The 26473-nt window shown below is 42.7% G+C and overlaps 1 protein-coding gene across 2 annotated transcripts; it reads right to left on the bottom strand.

The window, feature by feature from the left end:
- Window positions 1–950: 950 nt before the first annotated feature.
- LOC110985409 (14-3-3 protein 2-like) lies at window positions 951–25170 on the bottom strand. 2 transcript variants are annotated; one of them, XM_087141571.1, is made up of 7 exons: window positions 24979–25170; window positions 12944–13143; window positions 11754–11869; window positions 6459–6648; window positions 5538–5688; window positions 4127–4204; window positions 951–3259 (listed from the first exon to the last, which is right to left on the bottom strand). In XM_087141571.1, the coding sequence occupies exons 1-6, from the start codon at window positions 25046–25048 to the stop codon at window positions 4170–4172; spliced, it is 762 nt and encodes a 253-aa protein (XP_086997697.1). In that variant the 5' UTR covers window positions 25049–25170; the 3' UTR covers window positions 951–3259; window positions 4127–4169. The 2 variants fall into 2 exon arrangements, with proteins under 2 accessions (XP_086997697.1, XP_086997698.1); XM_087141572.1 differs by having other exon boundaries at window positions 4131–4204.
- Window positions 25171–26473: the final 1303 nt, after the last annotated feature.

Genomic DNA, 26473 nt, shown 5'->3' with positions numbered 1-26473 from the left:
AGGCTATACACCCCCAGCTGGAACTGTACTAGTCCTTACACAGCTCCAGTATCCAACTTCCCAGAAATACAATTATCATTCCTCTATGATCATCATTAACAATTATTTCTTAGATGGAATCGGCAGCTAAAAGTTCTCCCCAAAACATACCAGCACTGACAGCTAACAGCTCAATGTGGCGTCACTGCGCGGACATAGAGGGCGCCCTTTTGACCACTCCTGCATGCGCTGTATCAGATTATTTAAATAAACTTTCGTAATTAGGAATATATTTCCACCCGGCATCTGATAGCTTGATCATTGGTCATGCATCATTTAATTATATGCACCAATGCGTGGCATTGTGGCATTGCAAAACACAAGTTCTATTTCACTGCTCAATGAAGTCCCAATGTGTGGGCAAAAGAAATTTACAGTTAAAGGAAATGCGAGGACCTGAAGGATTTTTCAGGCGTGGATTTGATCTACTCAGTAGATGGAGGCATTTATTCATGCCTTGTACAAACAAGTAACGAGTGTTTCGTGCAATGAAAAAAAGAGACACAGAGAATTCCAGCCAAGGCATTAGGCTGCACCTTGTGAAGCAGAACGTAGAACGAACGAAATAGAACCAGTGCCATCATTATGCATTGATATGAATTTGTGTACTATTGGGCAAATCACTACGTATCTACATGCAGCCCCCCTTCCCGCAAAAAGACATTCTGAAAATAATTTATCTTCTGAACTCCTGAAAGTTCATGCTGTACGACTACTGCACATTTTTGTGCCCCAATGACTTTGAGTTACTGTCTTCGGGGCTTTTAAAATTGTAATTTCAAAACTGCAATTGCCAAGTCCACTCATGTAAATGAAACTAGAGCAAAGACAATGCCACAGAATATCTGTGGGAGGAGTTGACAGACAAGTATCTACAGAAGAAACCCTCAAACGAATGGAACCATCCAATATACAGTGCTTTAATGTGATGCATTTTATTGAGTGACATGACCAAGTACCATGAAAATACGGGCGATTCATAATGGTGCACCTACAAGAGTTTGCGACGTGTGTAAAATCCATTGACCCAATGCGCATTTGGAAAGGGTCGACAGATTTCGCACACTGTGATTGGTCAACGCATTGCAAACTCTTGGAGGCATACTTTTGTGAATCAACTGTATTGAGATCTTAATGCTATGTGACCAAAGGAGAGAAATGGTTTCAAGTGCTTGTACAAAGGGCACGCTTCTACAATCAGCTAGCCTATATTCTGGACATACAAGCTACAAATCTTCTGTCCATAAAAATTATAACAATACCCGTAGACTGCACAAAAAAAAGAGAAGAAAATTCCAATAATTTGTAGTGCAAAATATACCAGCCACTGAAAATACGTGTACTTGCAATGGTGTTTGTTGATGGAAACCAAAAGCAAACTAAATCAAAACAAAATAAAATCATGATTTTTTTTTCTGAAATTAATGCAGAACGGGTTTCTATACAGCTGAATGAAGCAAAATGAATCAATGTTGTTGTTCTCAGTTGGAAATCAGTAGCAAAACTTTTCATGCATCTTCGGAATTGAACGTAATGGATGGTTTGCTGTGTAATGTCACTTAAACTATCGATGCTGCTTGCAACAGCAATCCTTTTATGGTGCAGTGGTAAGACACACATGCTAATGTATGATGGCATGGTATGCCATGTGCACGTATCACGACTACACACAAGCCCTGTGATGCAATTTGTAGATTATAAATATCAATAGCAATCATTCCTGGTGTTTTGTCATTACACAGCATTGGCAATACAAAAAAGGGGGAAAAAAACAGCATCCTGGACTCTAACAACATCTGTGTACCTCTTAAAATCAAAATATGTATAAAATAGAAGCAGCCCTGTTGGGAAAAAAAAATACTTTACTAATCTACCACTCCAAAAAAATACGTATTTACTAAACAAGTTTAAGTTGACATTCCAAGAATAAATCAAATCTTTTGGCCACACCTACTTCTAAAAACTAGGCACCATACAACAAACTTTACATGCTGGCTAAATGGCTGACATTTACTAAAAGGAGGATTCCGTTATTCCGTAGAAGACAAAGCTAATAACCGGTGCTCATAAAGTCTGATCTTTTCCTGAAAAAATTTGGCTGGAGCAGTTTGTACACAGCAGCCACTTCAAGAGGACACAGGTCTACTATATATGTGCATAACTCCTACTTCCTTCTATAATTGCGTCACTGGGTTGGCGGACACTGGAGAAAAACCAAACAGACTGAAGTCTGCGTGCAGATATTGGGCAGGATAGGAGTAGGACAGGGGTTGGGAAGGCAGGTTGTGGTCAAGGAAGGTACTAAAAGCACATCATCTGAGTACATTGGGTAGGATAGAGGCGTTGGGGGAAAAAAGGGTGTGTTCATTTCAAATGGGGTGGGAAAACTATTGTTAATCCACTGCACAACTACACAACGAGAATTATACAGCGGTATTTTGTCATGAATATAACTAGTAATCTTATCTGGTTACGTTTACATGCACTGTGAAGAAGCAAAATGGATACTATGAAAGGACAATTGAATGTAGCAGTACACCAATCAACCACTAGACACACTACACATAACATGAGACACCATTTGCCAACATGAGTTTCTTAGGGCTACGGGGAAAGTTTGCAGGGAACCACCTTTTGAAAATTTGATCCGGATGGAATGGTGCTACAGGAACTGGAAGCCAAGTCAGATTTAAAACTAAAATGCAAATGTCAAATTGGTGCGCAGATTGTCCAAACACAGTCCCTTTAAAAAAAAAACCTTAAATCCTCTGTTCACTATTTCCCTTCCCCTACCATGATACCACTCTTAGTTAAGGATTTTTTGCGGTTACACCATGTACAATATTCTCTTTTATGAGTAAGTGTGGTTCTGAGAAGAACCGGTTTTACTCCACTCACCACAGTTCCTTAAAACTGACCACAAGATGGTGGAAGGTTGCACTAAAACAGTCTCCTTGCTCTGACGTGTTTTTTTTTTTGTTTTTTGGTTCTCTTTCTAATAAACAATTCACCTTTTGAAAGATTCAACCTTCATTAACCGATTTTATACTGGAAATGTTAATACACGCTACTGGGAAAAAAAACAGTTCAAACTGATCTGGCTGTGGAGATGAAGCAGGGTATAAAAAAGTAAGATCTGATGCCATACGGTTGTTGACTGAATGGTGCCACGAAACCAACACATTTCTGAAGAGATACTGAAGAGTAAAGCTCACTTCATCTGCAGGTGGCAAAAGGAAAGTGGAGCAGCGTTAGAAACTGGACACTCAACTATCTTCTGGAGAGCTGAGTATCTGCGCCAGTTACAGAAACCGCCTACAAATGATCTTTCTTAGAATTTGTGTTATAATCCTTTTGTTCCCAATTTTTTTCCATCCGATTCTTGTTCCTTCTTCCCTTACAAAAGACTCTCCCCGAATCATTGGTCTTTTTCAAGAAAGTCTCGTTAGGTTTTGAGTTAGTTATGCTCGAACCTTACTCCACTCCACTAGACACTCACATACACTTATTGTTAAAGGAGGCTGTTACAAATTTGCCAGTACATATTTTGTTTGAACTCCATGCAAATCAATGCTTTTTTAAATTAAACTGCATTGAACCCTTTCTCGGTAAGCGGTAAAAACCACCGTAAAAATTGAGATCCCTCAGCCCGCTTTTCAGCTATTTTTCTTGGCCCACGCTCGAGCGAACACGGTGAAAGAAGGCAGACCCTGACTCTTGTATATATGGTGATTGCCCTTTGAGTGTTGCCAAGAAATGAAAAGGCCAAATTTGCATCATAATCACCAGCTTCACAATAGTCCCCACTTTGAAAAGAGGCAACGGGAATGTGGAAGGGTGAGTAGAGCTGCATGCCACCGAACAATCAGCCTTTTCACCATGTAATTCAAAGCGTGCAGAGCACGCAGGGCCACAAACTGAGAATTTGCGGTTTGGCAGGTGGCCTTCATGGCCAAGCGAGGCTGGAATTCTCGGAGTCGGCTTTCAGAAAAAAGTCCCGGCGTCAAGGGGTTATATCTCAGCTGCGCATTTTATTTTCACACTGTCCAATGTAAACTCCCCCCCCAAAAAGAGACTCTGCCCATACCTACATTAACTCAGATTCCACATCGGTCTGAGACAGTGCAACATTACGCATCTTGCTGTTGCTCATCGTCACCCCGCCCTGTGTACCAAATAAATAAACAAACAAATGATGTCACACTGCTATCATAAAAATACAAGGAAATCCGTCATAAATAAGAACCATATTCAGAGAATCACAATGCCTAGGAAATAACTAACAAGGTTTTTTATTACCTGAAATATAGGTGGATTAATTCTCACTGTTCATCTATTTCAATTTCCTCCCAATGAACCACAATCTGAGCTGCTACAGTTTGCCTTTCTCTCAAGTCCAAAGAGTCACTATGAACAACCTTCTGACTCGTTCCCAATTGTCCAGAGTGTGTGATTGTCAGTGTCAAAGCCTGACTCCCCGCCTTACCATTCCAATCCCCACCCAAGCCTCACAGTCCCCAACCTACCTTCTGACTCGTTCCCAATTGTCCAGAGTGTCTTTTTGTCAGTGTCAAAGCCCGACTCCCCGCCTTACCATAACAATCCCCACCCAAGCCTCACCGTCCCCAACCTACCTTCTGACTCAGTCCCAATTGTCCAGAGTGTCTTTTTGTCAGTGTCAATGCCTGACTCCCCGCCTTACCATAACAATCCCCACTCAAGCCTCACCGTCCCCAACCTACCTTCTGACTCACTCCCAATTGTCCAGAGTGTCTGGTTGTCAGTGTCAAAGCCTGAGTCCCTGCCTGACCATTCCAATCCCCACACAAGCCTCACTGTCCCCGACCTACCTTCTGACTCACTCCCAATTGTCCAGAGTGTCTGGTTGTCAGTGTCAAAGCCCAAGTCCCTGCCTGACCATAACAATCCCCACTCAAGCCTAACCGTCCCCAACCTACCTTCTGACTCACTTTCAATTGTCCAGAGTGTCTGGTTGTCAGTGTCAAAGCCCGAGTCCCTGTCTGACCATTCCAATGCCCACACAAGCCTCACCGTCCCCGACCTACCTTCTGACTCACTCCCAATTGTCCAGAGTGTCTGGTTGTCAGTGTCAAAGCCTGACTCCCCGCCTTACCATAACAATCCCCACTCAAGCCTCACCGTCCCCAACCTACCTTCTCACTCACTCCCAATTGTCCAGAGTGTCTAGTTGTCAGTGTCAAAGCCTGAGTCCCTGTCTGACCATTCCAATCCCCACACAAGCCTCACTGTCCCCGACCTACCTTCTGACTCACTCCCAATTGTCCAGAGTGTCTGGTTGTCAGTGTCAATGCCCGAGTCCCTGCCTGACCATTTTAATCCCCACCCAAGCCTCACCGTCCCCAACCTACCTTCTGACTCACTCCCAATTGTCCAGAGTGTCTGGTTGTCAGTGTCAAAGCCTGACTCCCTGCCTGACCATTCCAATTTGCACCCAAGCCTCATTGTCCCTGACCTACCTTCTGACTCGCTCTCTGATGTCCAGAGTGTCAGGTTGTCTCTGATCAACTGCAAGATGAGAGTGGAATCCTTGTAGGTATCCTCCCTCAGGCTATCCAGCTCAGCCAATGCATCATCAAAAGCCTTCTTGGCCACCTCGCAAGCTTTATCCTTGAAGTGAGAAACAAATGGAAGAAGTGTAAGTTTCATCTTCATCTCAACTGAAAGAGATAGGACACGAGGCATCTCAAGTATTCAAAGCATTTCTTATACCTGAATTCAACATTCTTACGGGGCCAAAACTATGTCTCTGTTGAGAATTATCTCAATGCCACCATTCATTAGAATAAACCACAATCATTTAGAAATCGGAAAACAAAATGTAATTAACGGATTTGAGAAATACCAGTTAGATAAACAAGGCCAGTCAATTCAATGGCGACACTGAGGTATCAAGAGAAGCAAAACACTGTTTGTATCCAAAACCTGTGGCCTGACAAACATACCATATAACCAAAGCACTGTAACACAAAACACAACGTACACACAATCTCGTGGGAAAAAGGGCCTAAATATTAGTTCAGTTTCACCTTAAAATTTGAATAATTGAGAAATCAAACTTTCTAGGATTTTTACAAGAATAAAACACTGTTTGTATCCAAAACCTGTGGGCAGACAAACATACCATACAACCAAAGCACTGTAACACAAAACACAACGTACACACAATCTCGTGGGAAAAAGGGCCTAAATATTAGTTCAGTGTCACCTTAAAATTCGAATAATTGAGAAATCAAACTTTCTAGGATTTTTACAAGAATAAAGTTTTGAATCTTCTGAACAACCAAAACATGAAGTATACACCTCAATTAATAACAGTGTAATCAGGTTCTGGTAAGAACTTGACACTTGGACAGATTCTCCTCTCCTTCCTTCCATACCTGTTTTCCCATTATCTCGTAGTAGAACACAGAAAAGTTGAGGGCCAGTCCCAGGCGTATTGGGTGCGTGGTGGCAAGTGGTGAAGCATCCTCACATGCACAGCAGTAGGCTTCCTGGGCCTTTTTTGTAGGCTCCTCTCTCTCTGCCTGTGGGCTGACCTCTGCCAGGTAACGATAGTAGTCTCCTTTCCTGCAGGGACAAAGCGGGCCAGACTGGTGTCAAACTCTAAGTCATAACAACTAAATGAGAGTGGCGTGGTGGTTGGGGTTTGTGGCTATCAATCACAGGGTTGGCGGTTCGAATCTAACAGCTGGTTTACAGATGTAGCAATCTTGGGCATGTCACATGACCCCTACTAATCTCACTTCACCTGTGAGTATAAATGGGTACCTGTGAGGGCAGAGGGCAGACGTGCTGATACTGGCTGGGGAAATTGACCTAGTGGCCTAAAGAGCAGACGGGTAATAAAAAAGCTCAGATCCAAAACAAAAAAGCTGAAATCAGCTAAAAAGCAGAGAAATCTAACCCTTGAGATCATCAATAACTTATCTCCTTTCTCGATGGTATTGTCGACAAGTTGCAGTAGTCGAACAGCTGTGACTAGTCTAGTCATGTGCCCGGTGCCGGTGCATCACAGCTGTGACTAGTCTAGTCATGTTGGCACGATGCAAGTGCATCACAGCCGCGACTAGTCTAGTCATGTGGGCCTGGTGCCAATGCATCACAGCTGCTACTAGTCTAGTCATGTGCCCGGTGCCAGTGCATCACAGCTGCGACTAGTCTAGTCATGTGCCCGGTGCCAGTGCATCACAGCTGCGACTAGTCTAGTCATGTGCCTGGTGCCAGTGTATCACAGCCGCGACTAGTCTAGTCATGTGCCCGGTGCCAGTGCATCACAGCTGCGACTAGTCTAGTCATGTGCCCGGTGCCGGTGCATCACAGCCGCGACTAGTCTAGTCATGTGGGCTTGGTGCCAGTGCATCACAGCTGTGACTAGTCTAGTCATGTGCCCGGTGCCAGTGCATCACAGCCGCGACTAGTAGAGTCATCACTATTTAATTTTTGTGATGTGTGATTCCAAATTTCTCTGTATTTCCTCTGCCGTCGACAGGCTGATTTTAAACTGTACGGTGCCCGGTTGAATTCATTGACCAAAATAGGGATCATTTGTTGTTTCTGTATTTAATTTCTAATGTATAAACATTTGTGAAATAAAAAAGTTTTGTATGCATATGGTAATAATTACTTTCTGTGCAAAGTGAATTACAAATATTTTATTTGTTATAAGCTTTCCCGACGTTGTTTATCCGTAACTGTCCCAAATCCTCCAATTTCAATATGATTTTACATACACCCTAGGGGGTTAGGGTTAAATAAAAATCGGGTTTCATCCCTCTACTTGAAGAAAATGGAAGTGTCCAAGTCATGTAAACATGACTGACCATCCATGACGCACCTCACCCGTCTAAATGCATCACGCATGACGTAAACTCATTAGCACTCAGCTGAACTATTCATATGAAATTTCTAGCAGTTGAATTTTTGTCCCACTACCAAGAACACAGAAGTGGTTTGGAATTTTGGATGGAAGCTGTCAAAATGGAGACTCTCAAAAGTGACAACACTTGTGTTGATCATTTGTAAAAATATATCTGAAGCTGTTGATTCTTAAAATTGTACAAAAAACTGAAGTCGCGATGGCATGTATCGCTCTGAAGTGTGGCAGGACTGTGCATGAGTCGGGTCCGCACAGGCAACGAACCAGAAGACCATGTGGACATAAAATTTCTCTAAAATTTGCTTCGCTACTTGAGTCTATCGTCTCTTGTGAGCGCAGTGCAAGCACAAAATAGAGACATTAAAACACACACAGAAAATATAAAATCATGTTCATGGATCAAATCTGGCACTAATTTCCTTCTCCATCAATGTTTATTTGACATTTTACGAACATCAGACTCGACAACCGAGGGGAGCCCACAGCCTGATTCAGCGCGCGCAGCACGCAGCCCAGCCATAAACAAGTCCCTGTCCTTCACTGTTGCAATCGTAGCACTGTGTCACGGGTCAGGCACCAGTCGGACGTAAACGCTGTGTGCTTTTCACCTCTGCAATGTTGTTGATCGCATTGCGGAATGATTAAGGTTTCCTTCCACAAAGTGGTAGTAAGAAAGCAAAGAAGGAATATCAGAAGCATTTCTGACGAGATTTTTATCTTAAAAAAGGGTCATATTTCGTTCACAAAAGTGTAAAAGTCCAACCATCCAAACAGAAAAAGTAAAACACAGTGTGACATCATCCAAAATGAACCCCATGCTATGTTATGCAACCGCGGACATGGTTCTTTAACAGATAAATAAACAATGCAAGTAGTCGCAACTAGTCGACTATTTATTGATAGTCACCACGACTACTTAAATTCACTAGTCGCCCACAGCTAATGAACACATGTTGGAACTAAATCAAAGCTGTGATTGGTCGAAAGACAACGGGACTAGGATCACTGTCATATTGCCTTGAGTAACAGTACTAACAACGTGCACGCTTTAACCGTAACTACCCCAAACCTGCCATACTCCAACAGCCAGTTTTGTGAGGTTTTGGCAGGTTTGGTACCGTACCCGAGGAACTTGTTGTTGAATTTTGTGAAAAATCATGCAAAAAAGGATTTTCAGTTATTTACATTTTTAGACAGATTAGGTATCAAAGATTTCCTCTAGCTATGCAATTTGCACAAGAAAATCAAGCAAAGGTGATAAAAAGGAGGATTTCTGGAGTGAATTTGTTCCAATCTTTTCTGGAATTTATAGTGTTTACCTTTTACATGACGAAATTTTGTCCATACTCCGAGCGCATTTTGGAGCAGTTTGACCGTTGTGTCTGTGTAAAGTTTGGTACTGTTGGAAAGGGCTTTCCCTACAGAGCCTATTTATAACGGTGATATCATAGACTGGGTGACCTCTAGCCTGTTCCAGGCCTCCAAAAGGAGATAAACAACTATCCTCTGTTATGTTGAGAAGCTCCTTTTCCAAAAAATATAACAATATTTAACTTCTAGGAAACTCTGTTTGAAGACATTCTCTGAGTTTACTTTGTTACGTCATTACAATACCTACCCGTAAATATAATGTTGCTGTGGTCATTTAGATGGAGAACGATTATGGAGCACTGGCCTGTGCTCTTTTTCAATGCCGTTTTTCTCTAAAAGTAGTTTTGACCACAGCAATGTTTCCCGTCTTCTTTCTGGCATCGTATTTTCGGAGCAGAATTGCCCATGAGTATAAATGTGGTATCACTAGAAAGCCCATTCCTTTCTCGTTATTCTCATATGCACATCTCAAAAAGGTCATGTCTGGGGATCGTTCTTCATTATGCCATGGCATGCCATTAATGTCCTTTTTTGGTGATTTCTTATTGGGCCATTTTAAATGTGAATAAAAGGTGCACTTCTCCGAGACACTTAATCTGAAATAGTGTTTGGCAATTCCAGCATTTTTGGAATCAATTCCAATCCATCCAGGAATCGCGATTCCACTCAGATCTGTTTCTAATTTTTACATGTGAAAATGCCATGTTGAGCATACCTGACATTACATGCACAATGCACTTGTAAGTTGTTTCCTGAACACTTGTGTCATTAAAAATTATCCTGTTTTATTGCATCGGAAACATGAAAGATTGATTATCATTACAGATATTTCATGAAAGCACACCATTTATGGAAAAAGATCATCAATCTACATGACCTGCCAGCTTTCAATTTTTCCAGTTTTGATAGAAGTGACCATGAGTTCTAAAATGCGTATTTGACAGGAAAGAAACATTATGTATGTACCTTTATTTTCATGCCACTAAATACGTATTGGAGAAATATTTATATCCTTAAAGTCCCTAAAAATATGACCTTATTCCACCGACGATGACCTATGATAGTTCTCTCGATTGTAAATCCATCAAAAATTGTGACTGCTCGCGCCACGCCACACTGCTTGTGCCTGTTTGTGTAATCGCTGAACATGCCTAAGGTACATTTTTCCTATGTGTATGCCCGCTAACAGCTTCAACATGAGGCTGTTAGTCTTGTTCCATGAGAATCGCTCATTTGACCTTCAATTCACTCAACAGGTTGAGTAGAATTTCTTTCATTTAGGGCAGAAATAAAGGATGAGAAGTAGTCCAAGATTTCTGTTTGGCAGAGTGAATGAGGGTACTTATGGTGCATATCTCACATACTTGAACACGAAGCATCTGAAAGAAATGCTTGCAGTCGGCCCACAGCCACATGTCCGTGCAGCAACGGAGAGCGGTCGATGCATTCAGCCAAGGTTTTTTAGGGGGAATCTTCCAAAAGCTGGCATCACGGCAATGATCATGAAAATTTTCAAATGCTTCAACAATTATTTGCATTTCGAGTTTTTCATGGTAAAGGAAAAATTAATGTCGGGCTCGGGACTGCATTGTTTAGGGTTTTTTCAGTTCTGAGCAAATGTTTGTAATATGTGACAAAATAGGCCTACTTTCTCCACCACAGTTTGCTTCAATCTTGAAGATTAAAACGCGAGTTTGGTCTAGCTGAAGACCTTTTTTTTTTGGGAAGAGTTACACACTCCAAGGAATGAGTTTCTAATTGGTGTCGATCCATCAGATGTTACAAATTGAGTTTCAAATAACAAATAGAGGGTAATCAGCGAAAAGAAATTTCATTGCAAGGAATTTGGCGTGTGGGAAAACCTCTGATGTAGTTTTCATCGCTCACAATGTAGTACCCAAAAGCTCAGCTTGTTTAGGAGTCACAACTGGCATGCAGCCAACAGTGGGCCATCGGCATGCTGCAGACAAATGGGTTGGAGTACTGCACAGTGCCGCTGCGATTCTGCAAAGCATATGGGCCATGTCTCATCACAGACTTCAGTTTTGGGCAAAGAAAATAAAGCCACGCAGTTGGGGTTCCTTGATTTGGCATAAAACCACAATTTCTTCAAAAATCGACTAATCATTTTAGACAGCAGTCTTTCGGAATCACTGGACTGTCCCTGGAATCGGATCTCAAGTTTATGGAATCAGCCGCAGCATGGATTTGATTCCTTAAAAAAAAAAATTGATTCTACCCAATTCCAGCATGGATTCGCTCAAGCCTAATCGCAAAGGATGTCAGTGTTTAAACACTGGCGAAAAGAATAACATTGCACAAAAAGTCATTCCCTAGACCCCTTAATATAATCATTTCTATCAACACCTTATACTTCTCAAGGCCCTTATTGTAGGTACTTCAATGCAACACCCACTGCTCTTACATTTTGTGGAAGAAGACTTTAGACTCTGTGACGTTCGAATTCATGGCGCTTGGAATGAGGCGTTCATCTAAGATCTTCAGCACATCATAACAAGAGTCCTTCAACTCCTGCTCAATCTGTTCAATCAAAATTACAAAAACCAACAGGGTCTTAAAAAAAACCACAAAAATTGGAAGTGTTTCTGTTGGGAACAGACCAGTTACTTTAGTTTTTTCTAGATAACCTAGTGACATGCTGAACAGTGACGCTGTAAACAATTACTGCACATACAAATTATCCAGTTGAATCAGTTTTGTCAATGAATCCTTTGGAAGTTTGAATCAAACATAGTGAAGTAGAAATAACACCTGGGAAAGGATTAACATTGTCAGGAGTGTGGTCAGAACTTGGGTTTTAGATCATGGGTTAAAACATGGCCAAACAGTCAAGTTTACATGAGAAAAGATCTGAGCAGTTGCAGGACTGGGATATACACGTAAAACCGAGTCCAGCGGTTTTTATCCTTGTCAGTGTATCAGTGGCTATGCATCTGAACACTTTACTTTAGGTAAAATCTCATTAAGTCGAATCTCAATAGAATGGAAAAACAATTTGCAGGCATCCAGAGTTGAAATAATATGCAAGTACTGTTCCCAGACACTTTCGTTTTTAGTCATGTCACTCCAACATACAGTAAATACACCCTTCTACATGAACTTGCTATGCCTGGAAAGGATTCCTTCATTTGATTGATTTAAGTAGTGCACTGTTAGTTAAAAACTCATGCCTTTATTCAGATGTTATTCATTCCATCGTAACAGAATCTGCCTTACAGCTGAACTTAACATTAAATTATTTATCAAATTGGCCAAAACTTCATTGCTTCCACAAGTAAAACTTTCGTTTTGTGTCATTGTTTACTATGCTTAGATCAAGATTTTCAACCGATGTTACAGCCAGAGGGAGGTCGAGGACTCTGTTGGATACCAAACAGGCCATTTTGGACACCTTGTTTTGTTGCACATAGGCACGTAAACTGAAGCAACTTGGACACCCTGGACATGCTAAAGTATACAATGGCCAACTTCTGATCCAGAACGTTTCTGGAATCTGTTGGATTCAGACAGCCTGACAAATGGCTGTGACTGCAAGTCCAAATAGCTTGATTTGAGAAAATTAAAAAAAAAATTAAAAACCTTGTTTTTATGTACCTGAAGGCGATAAGATTCTATGACCTGCTGCTTCATACATGTGCTTGTGTCATGCTGCTTTTGTTGTATGGAATTGATGATCCGCCAAGAAGCTCGACGGGCTCCAATGACATTCTTGTAAGCAACGGAGAGAAGATTTCGCTCCTCCGCTGACAGCTCGGGGTCCTTCATCACTATGGCTTTCATGGCCTTCACCATATCTGCATCAGGCCAAACCAAAATATTGTTGCGGTCTCTGGTTACACAACCCAAACTAGAAAATCATGCAAAACTTCCATAGAAAATTATTTATATTGCTTTATAAGGTCAAGTCAAAACATAAGATCTCAGGTGCCAAACCCAGAGCTTAATCATTGTGCACATCATCTTGCTTTTTTTTTCATGTTTTAAATACTGGTTAGCACTATCAGCTAACACCCATTTCAGACAGGCTTTCTAGAGTTGTGCCGAACTATACAATTAAAAGCGCCTCGGGTCAACCGTAATAAAATTTTGGTTTCAGACAAGCCTAATACATGTACATACATTTGCATTCGGTTTGGCTCATGAGAACAGCGACGTCTGAAACCAAGTTGCTCGGATGCCGTTCCAAGTGCCTAAAAGTGTCCATCTTTTGCCTGCTAGCACGCCTGTTCGCTCCTAATTGTTTTAGACATCAAACTTTTGCCGTACTTATTTCGGAATTTGCTTTTAATTTGGTTCGGCATGACTCTAGACCACCAGTCTGAAATGGGTGTTACCCTTGGGTGTTCGTAACCACAAGGATCCATTTTTCTAAATCAAAACATTTTCTTTAACAACACAACCACTGACTGCACAGGAGTCACACTGCGCAGTAATGACATGTATCGTATTCAATCTGACAATTTCACTTATCTGTCACAAATTAATAAACAAATAAGTAATAATTTTAGATGAAAATTTGGAGCCCCAACTTACGGGAAACGTAAGTGTTGTTTGTTTGGCCTGGAATATCCATGCAGTACAGTACAAGTCACATGGGCATGTGAAACATAAAGATATTAATAAGACATCTTGCAGCAATGATCACGGTTCAAGTGTTTTTATTTGACGGTTCATAAATATTCACATTTCTCATGCATTTCTCATCACTGAAGTTTCACATTTGAAGAATTTTAAAGAATTCTTCGAACAGCAAACACTGGTCACTCACATTTTGTAGGCACAAAAAATTTGTCATTCCTCTTTTAAAGCTCAAGTTATTACAGAATCTCTTTCATGATGCCCGTTGCACAAGGAACTGAAGAAATCGGTTGTGAACATCTGTGAGCCGAGCTCCGCACGGCTGACGAAGGTTCATTCCGAATGAAGAAATTAAATAAACTGGATTCAAAGCCAGACGCAATGGCAACAGGACAAAGCAACAGTAAAGATGGCAACCACTCTATACTGGGCAATGGTTTTGTATCTCCTTGTTGCTTATTTTCCTTTGAAAGCAGCGATGTACCAAGTGCAGGCACGCGCTTGATGAAGTGACCATTTCACAAATGCTGGTGGCAACTTGTATATATGTACATTTATGGTACTTGATGGCCTGAATGGTATGATCTACACTGTATTATCTGGTTGATTAAAAGTAATATCTATGTTAGAAATAGGATAAAAAAAACACCAAAAAGTTATGTGGCCAGAATTGGGGAATCAAACTGCATGGCAATGTGAGCCATGCTGGCCTTGTGCACTACAAAGATTTGATCTGATGTCTTCTTATTCTAATTGCGACTGAACTTTGTAAATTTACAAATATCTTGGTATTTTGTACAGTTGACTCTCAGTAACATGAGCTAGGATAGGAGGAGGTTCCAGTTTAGACAAGCGAATTTCACGTACTCTGACCACAGTGTGTACATTCCTCCAAAAAAATCTTTAATGCAAGCTTGGGTAATAAAAGATTTCGGTTCAGATGAATGCCTTTTCTGGTCCAGTTGAGTACAAGTACATGTAATTATTAGCAATTTAGCACAAGCATTTTGAAACAACTCATTTTGAAAACAACCATGAATTATGTCATGAGGCAGCAGCCGAGCTAGCAGACCATTCACAATAAGTATGCAGTGTCTGCACGTGCATGCCGACAATTTTATTCCTAAGCAGTGCAACGGCTGGAGTGATTTGGAGGTGTATTCTGAGGATTTTGATCAGGGGTGCGCCCCGAGCGCTTCTGTCAACACCAGGAGAGGTTCTCCACCAGCTCCTGGATGGAAGAGCCCCCCTTGGCTGCCTAAGATCATCATGGCTGGAGCTGCTCGGACAGCCTAGCCTGATTGACTGGATGTGGAATGAGGCAGTAGGACGTGGGTATGACATCAGTGCGACAGAGCAATGCTGTCTATGCGCACCGAGTGAGTGTGTGGTGCAACACATGAGCTATTTTCAGTGAAATGATTTCATGGAAGCAAACCCTATCTGTGAATGCGTCGAACGGTACATGTACATACGTGGACTGTACTAACGAATGAAGTCAAAATATTAAAGGCAATTCAAATAGTTCAAGTCACTCAGGGTAGGGAATAGCTAGGATCCCAAAAATCTACATGCTATCAATTTGTTCTCAATTCGCTCTTAGTACGCTGCCACCATAGGCATGCAGTGCCTCGATCTGGCAGCTTGTACAATGGCATCAAACACAGTTTTTGAAATGTATTTTCCAACTGCATGGTATAAGAGCTGCACAGCACGCGCAGAATTACCAAGCAACATATGCGGGAATAACTGAACCAGCTTTTGTACGGATCGAGAAGGAGGCTCTGCATGCCTATGGCGGCAGCATGCAAAGAGCAAAAAGGCCTATTTTCTGTTCATATATAGGCCCGAGTCATTTAAATTTTTTATAAACTTTGTACAGAGTAATTGCAGAAGTCAATCAACCTCCGTCATTCTTGAGCCTGTCATCCATGGTCAGGAGGCAGGAAGACGAAACCAGGTTGAAGTCTGAGAAATGTGGCTGCCCAACTAAAGGACTAGAGGAGGCTCGTCACCTTCACCATTCTGCTGATTCTCAGGCACCTTTTACTCACCTAGCCCATTCTCAAGGCATACCTCTCTCAGCTAGCCAATCCTCAAGCACATTCCTCTGATGTTGCCGATCCTCAGGCACAATTTTTCCACCAGAATGCCATGCCCATGCAGCAATATGCCCCGCTGACACCAACTCATGGTCTCCCTCGAGACCAGGTAAAGAGGTGGCAACCTGGCAAGAGCCCTGTCCGAAACCATGAGAGAGGTACTCTAGTAGATATAGTAGCATCCTCTCAATGATCTTGTTCTGTTTCATGGAGGTGACAGAAAGATGCCGTACTTGGGTTGGACTTGCATGTCCATGGGTTTTGATGACTCCTTTCGTGGGACCAGTAGTCAGTTCAACACAAATGGACGAAATTCTAATACCCAACCAGTCATAGTTGGGACAAATTCAGGTCTTTTCCGCAGCTGTTTGAGTCGTGTAAGCGACAGGCAGGTTGTAGGTTTGTACAGAGTTTGAACATCAGTGCCACAAGCCGGAAAATCTACATAGACATGGCTGACGAGGACAAAATTCCCAAAGAAGGCAACCTTGGAACCATGAGGACTCGGTCAAAATGTGTTCTTACCTTTCAGCCTGGTGAGCTGAAATCTGTCAGTGGGTGTTTGCAGAATTTCCTGCGGAAACCAGTGACTGTACTGGTTGAACTTCAGGAAAGACGTAAACTGCCAACCGGGTTAGAAATGACACCTCTTGTCACTCAACTCCCGTTAACTTCAACTTGCAATGTAAATGTTGTTTGTAATTGCACCAGTTGGAAGATTACAGTCCCAGGAAATTGTCCTGGGGTAGACGGTTTCATTCCAGAATGGTGTCATGAAGCTCCGAATGTGACGGAGCTCATGAGAGCTTTAAGTGCACATTTCGGTGCCGAGGCTACCTAGAGCAGCATCGTCAACTCCAAGTCCTCTGATCCTGATTTTGACAATCTTCCTTTTGTCTGGGGTTCGATCACTCCCGAAAGGAAGAAACAGATTCTTGACAAGATGAGGTTGAGATCACAGGTTTTCTCACGTCATGAATGGGATTAAGGGCACACAAAACAACCTAAGCACAAGATCAACCTTGAAGATGGCACTCCATTTCGGGAGTAGGTCTTCACGATGACACAGACTTGTTTTTCGCTCGCTTCAAGACTTGCACCGGATGTAGTCAAATTCCAGGATCTGATCCAGTATTGCGTTTACACCTGCAAATTGATCCCACACGCGGGATGTGAACTGGATCTGATCCATTGCAAGAGGAGGATCAGATCCCAGGATCAGGATTTAATCCTGTGTTGCATTTTACACACGTTTTCCGATCCGATCATCCTCCCCGAAAAAGCAACTTTCCAAAGGTTGATGGAAACTTGCATGTCAGGAATCAACAAGACTAAAGCACTAGTGTACATGGATGATCTCATCATATTTGGTCGATCTCTAAACCAGATGGAAGAGAGACTTATGAGGGTTCTTGATCGCCTTGCAGAGTTTGGACTGAAAGTGTCTCCTGAGAAGTGTCAACTCTGTTGTAGGTCTGTGAAGTATCTCGGACATGTGGTCTCAGAGAAAGGTGTGCAGACCGATCCAGAGAAAATGTTTGCTCTGGAGATATGGCCGTGACCTTTGAATGTCAAGCAGGTTCGATCATTCCTTGGTTTTGCAGGCTATTATCGCCATTTCATTTAGAACTATTCTAAGATAGCCCGCCCTTTAAATGACCTCAGTATTGGGTGTGTCTATCCTAAGAAATGGGGCCGCCCAGCACCAAAATCTTGGTGTGATACTCATGCTCGTAAAGCCGATGACCCACTGGGTGAACTTAGGACGCGAGAGTGTGAAGAAGCATTCCTCACTCTGAAGGATCGTCTTGTATCTGCCCCCGTGCTTGCATTTGCAGATCTGTCCAAGCCATTTGTGTTACACATAGATGCCAGTCGTGATGGTTTGGGTGGAGTTCTATAACAAGAGCATGATGGCAAACTTCGTCCTGTTGCATATGGTAGTCGTGGGTTGTCACACAGTGAGAAAAACTACCCCGCTCATAAACTTGAGTATCTTGCACTGAAGTGAGCTATCACTGATAAATTCCGTGATTACTTGTACGTGGCTAAAGGAACCAAAGTGCTGACTGACAACACTGTTCTTTCTTCAGCCAAGTTGGATGCCACTGGCCACCGTTGGTTGGCCGCATTGTCAAAGTTTGACTTTTCTATCCATTATAAGCCAAGGCAGTCCAACGTTAATGCAGATGCTTTGTCACGCAGGGCCCATTCTCCTGCACGTGATCTGCAGTTTGAGGAGGCACAGCGAGACAAGGTAGACCTGCTGGAAAGTCGACTTAAGGGAAGGATGACGTCGTCTGCCCTCAGGAAGTTGTGAATGCCTTGTACCATCAGTATGGTGCCAAGGCTTCGGCACATTCAGTTCATCGACAGGCTGATGTCAGTGTTCCACTTACTCATTCCTTGTCAATAGGTGCGAATGCTGTTCCTGAATGTTACGCATCAAATTCAGAGATGAGTAAAATGAATTGGAGAGAAATTCAACGAGAGGACCCAATCATCGAGCAAGCCTTAAGCTCTGTTCAAGCAGGCAGGAAACCAGACTTGCAAACAGGCCTACCAGGTGAAGTGAAACTTATCCTCAGAGAGTTTGACAAACTTTCTTTTTCCAGTGGTACGTTGTACAGATGTGTCACCAACTCACTGGGCAACAAGTGCTTTCAACTTGTACTTCCCTCTAAATTCTGCATCCAAGTGATCCGGGGGCTACACAATCAGTTGGGACATCTAGGTGTACAGCGAACATTGGCGCTTGCACGAGACAGGTTCTACTGGCCTCAAATGGCTGCAGAATTGACAACTGGGTCAAACACTGCGCTCGATGTGTGGCTGGGAAGACATCCAAAAAGCCTACGGCACCACTAGTGAACATCAAGACAAATGGTCCTCTGGAATCGGTCTGTATGGATTTCCTATCCTTAGAGGCAGACTGTAGCAACAAAAAGTCCATCTTGGTAGTGACTGATCACTTTACTAGATATGCCCCGGCATTTCCTACTAAAGACCAAACTGCTCGCAGTGTAGCTAAGGTCTTATGGGAGAACTTCTTTGTTCACTACGGATTGCCCCAATGTCTCCACTCCCACCAATGGCGTGATTTTAAGAGCATGAATGAGTTGACGCTTCTTCTGGTATCAAGAAATCACGTACGACACCCTACCATACCAAGGGTGATCCTCAGCCAGAGCGGTTCAACCGTACTTTGCTGAATATGCTTAGAACCTTAGACAATGAGAAGAAAGCCAACTGGAGCAAGTATGTCAGTGCATTGGTCCATGCATACAATTGCACCAAGCATGACAGCACAGGTTTCTGGCCTTATGTTTGGCAGAGAGGTGAGACTCCCAGTGAATTTGCGTCTCGGTGTGAACCCCATTTGGTTTTCCCACAGCGACCATGTCCAATATGTCAAGGGCCTCAGAGAACAACTGCCGAGGGCATATCACCTGGAAACCAAAGAGTCAGCTAAGTCAGCTCATACCAACAAAGTACGTCATGATGGACGTACGCGAGGAAATGACTTGACACCTGGAGATCAGGTTCTAGTCAGAAATCTTGGTCTGAAAGGAAAGCACAAGATTGCAGATCAATGGGATTCAACAGTTCACTTAGCTGTAGACCAGATTAGTCCAGATATGCCAGTTTATCATGTCAAACCAGAGACTGGTGACGGGCGTGTCCGAACCCTGCACAGAAATATCCTGTTGCCCATTGACTATCTTAACGGCCAAGAGTCACACCATCCAGGCACCAAACCAAATTGTCCCGTCACGAGAGCCATAGCTAAGGCAAAGGTTTCATAATGTCCCACTGGAAGTCTAGATTCCAGTGATGATGAGTTGGTTGTAGTCATCCCCAAACTGCTGCAATCCTCACTTAATGCAAAGTTTGTTCCTCTGCCACAAATGGGTGAACAATGCTTAATCCCAAAATACCCTCCATCTTCTTGTGAGGAAGTTCGTGATGTTGAGGAAAACCCATCCTCTGAACAGCTTTCGTCTCCTTGTGGGGAAATCCCAGATGACATCGAAGAGTCGTCTCCAGTGTCATTGAACCTTTCCCTGCCTGACACAGATTTAACAGAGGCGCCCACAGCAGATAGCCCTGTCATTTCTTTAGCGCCTGTGACCTCTTCATTTTGTTCACGACAATGAACAACCTCCTCAGCACATTCCTGATGGAGTGCATCCTCCATTGATTGAGAATTCTCAATCAGGCAAACCTGCCGCAAGTCAAACTACTCAGCCGACTGTTACGGACACTCCTACTCTTCAGTCGAGTTTTGTTAGACGATCAACTCAGGAGTCAAAACTACCCATGCGGATGAAGTTTGAGGTGAAAGGAGAACCAGTGTTTTCCCAGCAAATTCAAACTCATAGGATGCTTGCCAAATTGAAAACAAAGGTTTCTGGTCATTAGATATGTGTGTATATTCATCATTATTTCCTTGTTTTCTCTTTTCCTTTTGCTCCCCGAGCTAGCAAGTTAAGAAAGGGGAGGATGTAACCCCGTACCAAAAGAGGTCTTGGGTTACAATTTCAAATTTTATTTTGTATGACTGTGTTTTCCTTTTTGCATACTTAAATTGCTCTTTCCTGAGCTTTTGACTTTTCTACTGGTAAGCAGTGTTCCAGTGGTGAACCTTTGATCTATTGCCTATTCATTTTGTCAAATAGCCTGCTCTTCCTTCAGTTTATCTTTAATGTTCCTGCTTTCCTAGAAGATCACAGGATGCTCTTTGTATCCACTGCCTTTAATCTCTGACTAGTACACCAGTGGGTACACTCCCAGTAAACTTTTCAGGAGATAAGCAGTATGTTGGGAAACTTACAGCGCGTTCCCACTCGAATTGGGAAAGGTGGATCTTGATCCAGCATTTTGGTGTGATCTTTATCTTACCGCAACCAAACCGCAAGTCGAGTTCCCACTCACGCTTGATCCACCTTTTCGGACGGAAATGTAGAGCCCAAAAGGTCACTGAGTTCGTTATTGCGCGTGTGCTAGCTTGCTGAACACGCGCTCTGTGGCAGTGTTGGGTGCTGGGGCGGCATGCGTGTGATCTTGTGGTGGACCGAATGTTCAGCTTAGTATGTTGTCTCTTCAAATTTGCTTCCGTTTTCGATACTCTGTCCCACACTGCGGGCTATATGCTAACACGGAATTAGTTTTTGATGGAAAGCAAGTGAAATTACACAAATGAAAAAGGTTGAGAAACGGACGAATGCGCAACGAAAATTGTGAAAGGGCAAGGCACACATCGCGGCATGCATGCATTGCGCATGCGTGGTGACACATTTTGCCAGCCCGTAGTTCAGCAGGTGTTTATTGTGCATACTGTGCACGTTAAAAATTTCACATGAGCTACACGCCAAAAAACATATTTCTTTGTTCATCAGACCGCAAAAGTTTCGCGTCACTCGTGCACGGACGGATGTTGACAGGTCAAATTGCCGGAACAGATCCACCTTTTGCGTTCCCATCTGATCGTGATACGCCAATTGCAGGATCTGATCCACCAATTGGGGGATCTGTCTCCTGCTCCAGAGGAGGGTCAAGAAAGGTGGATCTGATCCTGACCCACCTTATAACGGTTAGTGTTCGCAATACACACAATTGCCAGATCTGATCCACCAATTGGGGGATCTGATCCAGCAATTTGGGGATCTGATCAAGCAATTTGGCAAAAGGTGGTAGATCCCTCAATTGGTGGATCAAGTGGGAATGGGCTATCAATCCCTAGTTGTTGTTTGCATCTTACCCCAAGCTGTGAAAGCCATAAACTTCTGCTGAGTACTCATCTGCCTAGATACTAAATGACCAATCAGTATTGGAGTCATGTATGACATTTTAGTTGTCCAATGACAGCCTGAGCTGGTAATGTGGCAAAGGCATGTTCTGGGTGGCGGTTTGCCCCAGAATTTTGACAAGCCTGGCATTCCAAACTTTGCCATTGTGCTGGCCACTTGCCTGCAGAACTCTGTCTACGCTCTGCACTACTTTTCTTTGGACTGGAGGACTTCAAAATCCAAGTCTCCCCTTATGTTAATGAGTGTTGACTCTTTATCTTAGGTAAGTTTGAGTTCCTATTTATATCATTTTATACTATTGTGTACCTTTTCTGCGGTTTAGTCATTGCATTTTTCACTGTGACTCCTGTTGTAAATTGTGAAAAGGAGTGTACCGATTGATTATATGAAGTCTGGACTTTGGGGATATTTTGAGAAGTTCAAGCAAATTTAAGATGATGAAGGTTTTGATACATGTCTCTTGTAATTTCCACTAGCCAGTAATGTTCTGAGACTCGAAACCAAAAGAGATGTTTCCTCGGAAAGCTTTGCTTTTACATTAAGCTAAAGATGTATTTAGTGCATTATTTGAGGTAGTTTGAGTGTACTTTTCAATCACTTTGACTTATAACGTTGAAGTTCTTACAAAGGTGCACTGATAAGGCGTTGACAGACTGGGAAAACGTATGATGCCCGAATCGGGACAAAAGGTTTGTTGTTGACAGCTGCAGATAATACAGTTTGGAAAAAAGTCGCTGTAAATGGGTTGAGAACAATACTTTTGCTCGCATGGGGTTGGCACAAATCGTCATTGGAGGCGGAGTCTCGCAATATTCCTGCACGAAATAACCAAATATTTCTCCATAGCAATGGACACAAATTGTTCGGGACTGGGAGAATATGCTCATTGCATCCGGGTTATTGTTATGACCGACCTCATAATAACAGGAGTCGACCGTATTTTTCCTTTAAATGTTAACTTACATGCAAGATGGTATTCTATTTTGAGGTTTTCATAAACGATGTGCAGCTACCAAAGCATGTGATCCATAGAAAGTCGGTTGCGCAAGTACTCCTGTGCTTTACATTTCCTCTGCTGAACTTTCTTTCTTCACTTTTGCCAACCAGCAACACAACATGACAGACTCCTGTTCTCCCACCTTGGAATGACTTGTCGCAACTCATCTCTACATCTAGAACTCAGGCGCCCTTTTTTTTCTTGAGTTCAAAGTGTATCCTAATTTAACAGGATCGTGCATTTTCTGTAAATCTCCTATTTGAATATATGGCCATCTGAATTGGTGTTCTCTGGATTCACTTCATATTTCTCATACTGATTGGCTTGTTCATTTCCTCTAATAAAGCAAAATCTCTTTTGTACATAAATCCTGAATTGTGTGACATCAAGAGTTTATTAAAATTGAATTGAATTAATACGAAATTTGTTTCCTGCTATTTTGAAATGCGAACCACCTGTTACATTTCTCTTTTCTTTCCATATGTACGTAAACCATACTATCATTATTGGAATGTCTGATTCTCATTTAATCTATAGAGAGGCGCATTAGACATTTGAAGGACAGTTTTTGAGGTGAATTCAGAGGATTCTCACTCGGGACTTGAACTATTTCGAGTGAAATCTGTCGAAATCCAACCGTTTTCGCTCGGCACAAGCACGACACTTAAACTTTTTGACACCTCCTCCCATTCAAATACACATGCTTAGATTTTGCAATAACTCTATGGAGGAACATGGTCCTGTAATGAAACATGCAGGAGCGGTCCATATGTACTTGGGCATAAGAGGTGTTGACCATGACATTTGGGACTGTTACCAATGACTGTTTCCTGGTCAAGCTCCCACGAACCCCACAGAAAACGAGCCTTTTTTTGCCAAAAGGCTCTACATGACGTTTAACACTAACAGGGCACGAACAGGGATTTTATCCTGGTTTTGTGCTCATAGAAATGCTGCTCCATTTCTCCCAAGAGTTCTATGTAAGATAGCTTACATACTTGGTACCGAGTATCAAGAAAAAAATGGGCCAAAACCATGCCCTTTTAAAAAAAAAGGTGCAAATATTTGTCATGCGGTTCACTTTTGTACAAGTGCAAAGACGAACCGCGACCAAATGGTTGACTACGGCTGCGATTGATGCACAGGTCAAGGAAATTGGCTGCAGCCGCTTTCCATACCAGTGTAATACATTCTGTCAAGGCCGCATGGGGATGCAGACAAAGATTGTTGCCTGTCCTCAACAGAAAGTGTTCACTGTGCGACAGCACGCCCACACACACTGGCACCAAACGGCTGTTGCTTGTCATTCCTGCCATTCGAGCATAAATAATGAGGAGCCCTGTGATTGATCAGTGTGACCCCCAGCGCGCCGAAGCCATTTCAACCAGCTAAAAATTACACACAAACATACGGAAAGTAGCTGTACCCAATTTCCGAGCCTTGTGTATCGATCGCAGCCGTAGTCAACCATTGGGTCATGGCTCGTCTTCGCAATTACACATGAACCGCATGACTGTCAGACACTGATCAGGAAACATTTGCGCCTCTTTTTGGAAAAAGGTACTTGGTACTCAAAACAAAGGTATGTAAGCTATCTTACATAAAACTTTGGGGGGAAATGAAGCAACATTTCTATCATGGGTACACAACTCGAATGGAATTGCTGTTCATGCCCTGTTAAATGTCCTGCACTAGTCTATGGCGAATAAGGCTCTTTTTTCTGTGGGGTTTATGGGGGGGACGTTGGACCCCACAGTTCTAGGGGTAGGCCTACTCGGACTAAGGTCGGACTGTCCAAGTTCTGAGCCCAATTTCACGGTGCTGCTTCAAGTCTGGTAATTATAGCCATGATGATAGCCTAGGCCCAGCAGAAAAAATGTTCTAACCTTCACTATTTCTGTTTGTGCTAAAGCAGCGTCGTGGAATTGGTGGTCCCTGATGTATTATTATTTAACGTTACATTTACATGACTGATGATGTACATCTGTATATTGTATTTGTATATGATGTGCACTAACAGCAACACACAACAGTGACACCAAGTTCCACACCACTCTGTCATGTCTGCCACTGCCATGACTGCAAAAAGTCTACAGTCATGACAGTAAAGATTGTCGAAAAAAAATTGTATTTACTTCTTACCATCATATCTCTCGGCCTGCTCTGCTAGCCTTGCCATGTAGGCAAGATCTTCACAGTTCTTTTCCTCCATCACAGGAAGTCTAAATGGTTCAAAATCGTTTCTCAAAACTACCTCCAAATGCTGTGGAATGTACGCCGGTTCCTGAAGTAAACGCGGTTAATTTGTGCAGTTGTCAGGATTACACTGGTTCCCAAGAATGTCTTGTACAATAAAACAAACAGGCCTGTCATGAAGGGTACCGGTCAGTGTACAGCCTCGTCGTTCGCAGAGCGACCCCATGTATTAATTGCACACGTTATTGAGGGATACGGGGTTTAATACCGGAGACTCACGCCCTGGGAACAAACTTGAATGCGGATGTTCCGGTAAGGCCGGAAATGTACCAGAGCATACTGGGCCGAGATTCGCGCGCGCAATTGCTTCAAGCGCGCCGATATGATGCAATCATACAATGCCGCGGCTGTCAGCCGATCAAATGCTGCCGGATATCTGGGTATACAGCCGATAGTTTATCATGTTTAGTCTCGTCATTTTCATCATCTCAAGGTACTTCAACTGCATTCTCTACCCGAGGATGAGCACTATCAATGACATACAAAGGAAGCCATCACTGACAGGAAAGTTTGTCGAGCAAGTAATGGTTTGACCGGCCACACCCACTTTCACGAGTTTGTTTCTGCATGCAATTGGGGACCCTGAACAATAGAGGACAATAAGGTCCCCGATTGACAGAGGGTCCCCAATTGACAACTGTGTACAAAACATATGGGTGGTCTTCTAAAAAAGTTAAAGTACAAACAATAGAGGAACAATAGGGGGTCCCCAGTTGCAGGCAAATACACACTTAGTCGTCTTACCATTTTCAGGTTGCAAGAGATTTGTAAACTAAAGTCGCACCAATCTTGAGCTCTATGGCGCATCCGTCCCAGTAGCGGGGATCCAGACCAAGGGTGGAAGAGAGCAAGAAAATTTCGTCAACTCCCGACATATGAGCACTTTAACAAAAAAATACATGTACTAAGAGGGAAATCTGAAGTCCCAAGCCCCGAGTTCTTTTCCTAGTCTTAATTAACAAGGTTCTGGTCGTTTGCCTGGTTCCTGTGAACTTGCTATAAACGAGAGCTTATTGTACAGTATTGTCTAAAGGTGCATTGGAGTGTTGCAACTCCACCGTAACCCCAGCCTAGCTAAGGATTAACTATCAAAGTCAGTCAACCATGGCCAAATTACGAGTTGGATTAAAAACGACCCAAATGATAAAAACCATTTCACATCCTTCGAGTACTTCGATTCATTCACATTGCAATTTAGAGAACCCTTTGTCTTTAAATTTCAGAGTTGCTGACAAGGCTTGGAGTTGATAAAGCATAAAGTACATACACAGCTGAATTTTCCCAACAGAGAACATGATGTTGGACAATGTGAACAGTCTTGAAATAAGGCTACTCTTCTAAGATTTCAGATTCCATTAGAAGCCATGCAATGTGAATCAAA

Source organism: Acanthaster planci, linkage group LG09 (assembly GCF_054643075.1).
Source record: "Acanthaster planci isolate LZ-2023a linkage group LG09, COTS_SCS, whole genome shotgun sequence".
Lineage (NCBI taxonomy): Eukaryota > Metazoa > Echinodermata > Asteroidea > Valvatida > Acanthasteridae > Acanthaster > Acanthaster planci.
Note: the sequence above shows the minus strand (reverse complement) of the source record. Positions and strands in the feature narration are given on the sequence as shown.

Bases quoted from the DNA above. Each gene is read 5' to 3' on its own strand.
- LOC110985409 (XM_087141571.1), bottom strand. From the start codon at position 25,048: ATGGAGGAAAAGAACTGTGAAGATCTTGCCTACATGGCAAGGCTAGCA. The intron at 13,144-24,978 runs GTAAGAAGTAAA...GGCCTGATGCAG, and splicing joins GCAGGCCGAGAGATATGATG to ATATGGTGAAGGCCATGAAA. The intron at 6,649-11,753 runs GTAAGAGCAGTG...TTGTCCCTGCAG, and splicing joins AAAGTCTTCTTCCACAAAAT to GAAAGGAGACTACTATCGTT.